The following is a 7,633-nucleotide window of genomic DNA, read 5'->3' on the forward strand; positions in this document are numbered from 1 at the left end:
AAATTTATTTAAATGTATTCGTTTTGCATTTTGTCATTATTAATTATAGTTAAGCACATTCGTGTAAAATAGTAGTTATATTTAACATGAAGAAAATTAATCCTATTAAAACATGATAATATTTATTTAATTATTTATGTATTTATTTTGTCATTATTAATTATAATTAAGCACATTTTATCCTCAAATTCACATAAATTTAATGCAAAAACATTAAATTTATATTTTACATGATGAAAATGTTTTTCATTTATTTAAATGTATTCGTTTTGCATTTTGTCATTATTAGTTATAGTTAAGCACATTCATGTAAAATAGTAGTTACATTTTACATGAAGAAAATTAATCCTATTAAAACATTATGATATTTAATTATTTATTTATTTATTTTGTCATTATTAATTATAGTTAAGCCCATTCGTGTAAAATAGTAGTTACATTTTACATGAAGAAAATTAATCCCATTAAACATTACTATTTATGTATTTATTTTGTAATTATTAATTATAATTAAGCACATTTTATCCTCAAATTCACATAAATTTAATGCAAAAACATTAAATTTATATTTTACATGATGAAAATGTTTTTCATTTATTTAAATGTATTCGTTTTGCATTTTGTCATTATTAGTTATAGTTAAGCACATTCATGTAAAATAGTAGTTATATTTTACATGAAGAAAATTAATCCTATTAAAACATTATGATATTTAATTATTTATGTATTTATTTTGTCATTATTAATTATAATTAAGCACAGTTTATCCTCAAATTCACAAATTTAATGCAAAAACATTTTAAATTTATATTTTACATGATGAAAATGTTTTTAATTTATTTAAATGTATTCGTTTTGCATTTTGTCATTATTAGTTATAGTTAACCACATTCATGTAAAATAGTAGTTATATTTAACATGAAGAAAATTAATCCCATTAAAACATTACTATTTATGTATTTATTTTGTAATTATTAATTATAATTAAGCACATTTTATCCTCAAATTCACATAAATTTAATGCAAAAACATTTCAAATTTATATTTTACATGATGATAAATGTTTTTAAAATGTATTTAAATGTATTCGTTTTGCATTTTGTCATTATTAGTTATAGTTAAGCACATTCATGTAAAATAGTAGTTATATTTTACATGAAGAAAATTAATCACATTAAAACATGATATTTAGTTAATTATTTATGTATTTATTTTGTAATTATTAATTATAATTAAGCACATTTTATCCTTAAATTCACATAAATTTAATGCAAAAACATTTTAAATTTATATTTTACATGATAAATGTTTTTAAAATGTATTTAATAGGGATGTAACGGTATCAAAACTTCACGGTATGAATGGCACGGTACGGTATTTATTGAATCATTTACAGGAAAAACAAAACTAATGAAGAGACTCAAAAAAAGTGCCAGAAGTGTTTATTAAACAGTTTACATGAACACTGAACATATCAATGGCATACAAATTAGCCATCTATCTGTAAACTTTGAAACAGAAACTTAAATATTTCAATTTTAGTAACAAAAAATATTAAAGCATGTAAAAAACAGTCAAATCAGTTTAGCTGAATGAGTTGTCTGAATCTAGTTGTCTGCTTGAAATAAGATTTTTTTTCTTACCCCATTGGCAGATTATTTAGCTTGTTTTAAACAAAAACTCACTTAATTTTGACTTGTTTTTACTAAAAACAAGACAATAATTTTTACTTGTCTAGAAAATCTCTCTTGATTTAAGAATTTTTAGATATTTTGGCTGGAAACAAGACAAAATTCTAAGTAAGAAAAGCATTTTTTTTGCAGTGCAGTAGGCTCTCATGCCTTTCTTTCGCATTAAATCTTTATTAAAAACAATCCTTTAAAGAACTTTTCTACCTGGACAAGTGCATCTATTATGTTGCCTAGTTTAGCCTCTTTAAAACTGCACCTTATTTTAAACCTAGCCAAAAAGTCACGTGTTGACTGTGAAATTTATATGCATTTATGGTACATTTCCGTGTCAATCCATGTTAATTTTTACAGCGAACAATGCACTGTAACATTAATTCAGCGCATACAGCGCAGCAAAAAATAGACTCGGTGCCGAAACGATCGCTGCACTGCTGCAAAGGCACCGCTTCTAGGACGTACTACCGGACAGCAACCGCGTGCAGTGTGAACGCTCTAATCCGTTAACATGGGTGCTGAAAATAATACGTGACGCATACGCACTTCAGACGGAGCAGGTTCAACCATTTCCATCTCTTTTCCTTGCTGCTACAGTCTATAGCGACAACAGACCGCAAAGGATGATGGCCACGCCTGGGCTGATGGGAAATGTCGTTCCCGCTACCTCCCGTTCGCTCCATTCGCCTGAGCAAACTTTTCTCAGAAGACCTATTGTTTTATCGAGTCATGCGACCACGGTAGTATCGAAAAAATTAGTTATTGCGGTATGACGGTATTCACAATACCGTTACATCCCTAGTATTTAAATGTATTCGTTTTGCATTTTGTCATTATTAGTTATAGTTAAGCACATTCATGTAAAATAGTAGTTATATTTAACATGAAGAAAATTAATCCCATGAAAACATTATGATATTTATTTAATTATTTATGTATTTATTTTGTCATTATTAATTACAGTTAAGCAGATTGTATTCCCAAGTTCCCCAAAATAAAGCCGATTTTCCACATGAAGCCTATTTTTAAACAGGCCCTTGTTCTTTAGTCGGATCAGCCCGGTCAGATAAACGCAGCCAGATGCTGGGTATTTTTGTTCTTGTCTTTTGTTTTCCTTTGAAATCCCTCTAAAAGTGGAAGCCAATTGTCTGGAGATATTGAAATCCAATTGGCTGAGCCTGTGTGCGATTTACTAAAGCGCCACGGCACATTAACAAGTGCATCAACCCAGGTACGGTGGCATCCTTTTACCAGCAGACGGCGAACAGAGCGGCCAAAGACAACACGCGGCCCATGTGGAGCCCATAAAGCCGCTGACCCGGAGCGGGTAACAGGAATTTCCAGCGGACCTCTGCCTCTGATGGCCGTGTTTTCTTCTTCTCTGCGCTCTCACTGAGTCATTGACACCGTTTACAGTCTCTCCACTACCGCAGCGCTCAATCTGACTCTAATTGTGCCGAATCCCCTCTCAAACAGCGCAGAGATGATCAATCGCTTCTAATTGGACCTAATTTGTCCAGATTATCCTGTGTTATCTTGTGCTTGTGCTGCATCAGCACGGCTTATGAGCTTGACTCGATTTGTCAGGAGCCTGTCTGGGTCATGTTATCAACCAAAATACATGTAGTACATGTTGCTTTAAAATGTAGACTTTTTAAGACCCTTAAGTCTTTTTGCTTTTTTTGTCTTTTTAATGAGAATTAAGCACATTTTCACTATTGCTTTGATGCAAAAAATAATGATTTATTATTTGAATTGTATTCAAATAATACAGTCAATAATGCAGTCAAATATATGTTTTTGCCGACTTTACACTTTATTTTGTGCGTCATGTAAAATGTTTTTTGCATTAAATTTATGTGAATTTGAGGATAAAATGTGCTTAATTATAATTAATAATTACAAAATAAATACATAAATAGTAATGTTTAATGGGATTAATTTTCTTTGTGTAAAATATAACTACTATTTTACACGAATGTGCTTAACTATAATTAATAATGACAAAATGCAAAACGAATACATTTAAATAAATTTTAAAAACATTTTCATCATGTAAAATATAAATTTAAAATGTTTTTGCATTAAATTTATGTGAATTTGAGGATAAAATGTGCTTAATTATAATTAATAATTACAAAAATACATAATTAAATATCATAATGTTTTAATAGGATTTATTTTCTTCATGTAAAATGTAACTATTTTCATGAATGTGCTCAACTATAACTAATAATGGAAAAATGCAAAACAAATACATTTGAATAAACTGTAAAAACATTTTCATCATGTAAAATATCAATTTAAAATGTTTTGCATTAAATTTATGTGAATTTGAGGATAAAATGTGCTTAATTATAATTAATAATTACAAAATAAATACATAAATAGTAATGTTTAATGGGATTAATTTTCTTCATGTAAAATATATCTACTATTTTACATGAATGTGCTTAACTATAATTAATAATGACAAAATGCAAAACGAATACATTTAAATAAATTTTAAACATTTTCATCATGTAAAATATAAATTTAATGTTTTTGCATTAAATTTATGTGAATTTGAAGATAAAATGTACTTAATTATAATTAATAATTACAAAATAAATACATAAATAGTAATGTTTTAATGGGATTAATTTTCTTCGTGTAAAATATAACTACTAGTTTGCATGAATGTGCTTAACTATAATTAATAATGACAAAATGCAAAACGAATACATTTAAATATTTTTAAAACATTTTCATGTAAAATATAAATTTAAAATGTTTTTGCATTAAATTTATGTGAATTTGAGGATAAAATGTACTTAATTATAATTAATAATTACAAAATAAATACATAAATAGTAATGTTTTAATGGGATTAATTTTGTTCGTGTAAAATATATCTACTATTTTGCATGAATGTGCTTAACTATAACTAATAATGACAAAATGCAAAACGAATACATTTAATTAAATTTTAAAAACATTTTCATGTAAAATATAAATTTAAAATGTTTTTGCATTTAAATTTGTGAATTTGAAGATAAAATGTGCTTAATTATAATTAATAATGACAAAATAAATACATAAATAGTAACGTTTAATGGGATTAATTTTCTTCATGTAAAGCATAACTATTATTTTAGTGTCATTAGATTTTTATTACTATAAAAGACTATGTTACATATGATATCTACATAAGCATAAAATAAATGCATCAAACATTACTGTCATTTTTATTTATTTATTAATAATTTATAATATATATGTTTCTGCATTCAATTAATTTGGGGATCAAATGTGCTTAACTATAATTAATAAATGACCAAATACAAAAAAAAATAATTAAAAAAAAATAAAGAAATTTTAAAAAATCAAGTAATTTTCTTCATGTAAAATATAAATTTAAAACGTTTTTGCATTAAATTAAATATGAAATATTAAATAAATTATAAAAAAAATAAAAACAATGTTTTAATGGGATATTTTCACAAAATAAAACAAACAAAGGTTTTAAAAATAGGAAGTCTTTGATGATTGTTTTTAGTGCAGTGTTTATGATCAGATTTGGACCCACTGAAGAATAACAATTGCTGACTTTTAAAGACCATTAAAATTAACCACGTTTTCAAAAAAACAAAAAAATGTAAATAACTAAAAGTGTAAAATAAATATCTAAAAATTAAGAATTTTTAATACAATTAAAATGTAAAATGAAATATAAAAAAATAAAACATTGAATGAAACAAGTATTCATTTTATTAAGCTGAAATAAAATTTGGCTTAATTTTTAGATGTTTGTTTTACACTTTTTTTTTTTTCTTTAAAAAATTACAAAAAAAAATTTCATAATAGGATTCATATTAAAAAAAAGTAATCTCTAGTTAATTTTGGCATTAATTTAATGGGATTTTTTGGGGATAAAATAAAAATAAAATAATATTTAATTATGTCAAAAAGCCTTTTATTATGGTTAACATCTGTAAAGCAAAATATAATATACGTATATGTAAAAATGTGTGTGTGTGTGTGTATGTATGTGTATATATATATATATATATATATATATATATATATATATATATATATATATATATATATATTATTTAATAATATTTATTAATATATTTGACCTTATTCATGAAAATGAAGCACATTGTCAAAACAAAATTATTTTATTTGGTGTTAATTATTATATGAATATTTTAATTCAGTAATACAATAAAAATGATTTGAGTATTAATCAGCCTGTCTATTTGAAAGAAAATAAAATCTTTTTTATTATAGTCAATATCTTCTGAAGAGCAAAAATGTTTAAATTTTTTCTTATTTTAAAATGTTATATCAAAATATACTTGAGATGGTAAAATATTTGATTCAATTTGTATTGGTGGGTAAAGTGAAATGAGACCTTAATACAGAATTTGTATGCTTTTAATGTTTAATAATAATTACTATACAAATTTTGGAATAAATGCTGATTTAAAAAAAAAAAAAAAAAAAAAAAAAATATATATATATATATATATATATATATATATATATAATTTTTTTTTTTTTTTAAATGAAATATTAATATATTTCAGAGCCAGATATTGAAAGTCCTAATATTATCTGCTATCAGAACAATGCTTGTAATAACAAAACTGTAATGTGGTATTTTATATTGAGCATTTTTTGTAAAATGGTGTGTGTTTGTGTGTGTTGTGGCAGTCATCAGATTAGGTCTCTGCAGTACAGCATGACCGGTGACGTTATTCTGGTGGTGGCAGGAAACTCTCAGGCCAAAGTTCTGGACCGTGATGGATTCCAGGTCCTCGAATGCGTCAAAGGAGATCAGTACATCGTGGACATGGCCAACACCAAGGTAACTTTAAACACACACTTGCATATAGAAATCTTAAAGTGATAGTTCAGCGTTGAATATGTATCACACACAAATCTCACCAATCCGTTCATAAACTAATGAACGTGCTTTTAAACTAATTTAGTGAGTCAATGATTCAATTTTCCCTTTCATGAAGACAGTCACTGCTTTATTCCTGAATGAATCAGCCATTCGAATGAATTAAATGAATGAATGATTCAGTGATTAAATCAGTGACTTGTCGCCACCTGCTGGCAGAGTTAGTTTTATTTTTAAATTATCTGTAGTTTCGTTTAAATAATACATTTTTTTTTGTATTCAAAAATTTTATATTTTTAACCATTCATTTCAACATGAATTTGAATCAACATGAAGTGCTTCTAAAAAGAAAAGTATAGAGCCCTGTCAGGCGTCTGAAAGTTGTTCAACTAGTTCACCAAAAAGAATCGGTTCAAAAGAATCGGTTTAAATAAATGATTCGTTCGGTCTTGCACAGACTGATTGTTTCGCTTCATGAATTTGAATCAACATGAAGTGCTCCTAAAAAGAAAATTATAGAGCCCTGTCAGGCATCTGAAAGTGGTTCAACTAGTTCACCAGAAGAATCGGTTCAAAAGAATCGGTTCAAATAAAGGATTCGTTCAGTCTTGCACAGACTGATTGTTAGACTTTATGAATTTGGATCTACATGAAGTGCTCCTAGAAAGAAAAGTAAGCATAGAGCCCTGTCAGGCGTCTGAAAGTGGTTCAACTAGTTCACCAAAAAGAACCGGTTCAAATAAATGATTCGTTCGGTCTTGCACAGACTGAATGTTTCGCTTCATGAATTTGAATCAACATGAAGTGCTCCTAGAAAGAAAAGTAAGCATGAACCACTTCCAGATGCCTGACGGGGCTCTAACTAGTATACCAAAAAGAATCGGTTCAAAAGAATCGTTTCAAATAAATGATTTGTTCGGTCTTGCACAGACTGATTGTTAGACTTTATGAATTTGAATCAACATGAAGTGCTCCTAAAAAAGAAAAGTAAGCATGAACCACTTCCAGATGTCTGACAGGGCTCTAACTAGTTCACCAAAAAGAATCGGTT

The 7,633-nt window shown here is 26.8% G+C and overlaps 1 protein-coding gene across 1 annotated transcript in view; it reads left to right on the top strand.

The window, feature by feature from the left end:
* The window catches only part of LOC141299831 (WD repeat-containing protein 70-like), a 31,412-nt gene that overhangs the window by 22,171 nt on the left and 1,608 nt on the right, over window positions 1-7,633 (top strand). Inside the window, exon 8 of the mRNA XM_073830194.1 lies at window positions 6,390-6,543. Coding sequence (XP_073686295.1) covers window positions 6,390-6,543 — 154 coding nt within the window. The remainder of the gene's footprint in view (window positions 1-6,389; window positions 6,544-7,633) is intronic.

This window comes from Garra rufa, chromosome 23 (genome assembly GCF_049309525.1).
Source record: "Garra rufa chromosome 23, GarRuf1.0, whole genome shotgun sequence".
Taxonomy (NCBI): Eukaryota; Metazoa; Chordata; class Actinopteri; order Cypriniformes; family Cyprinidae; genus Garra; species Garra rufa.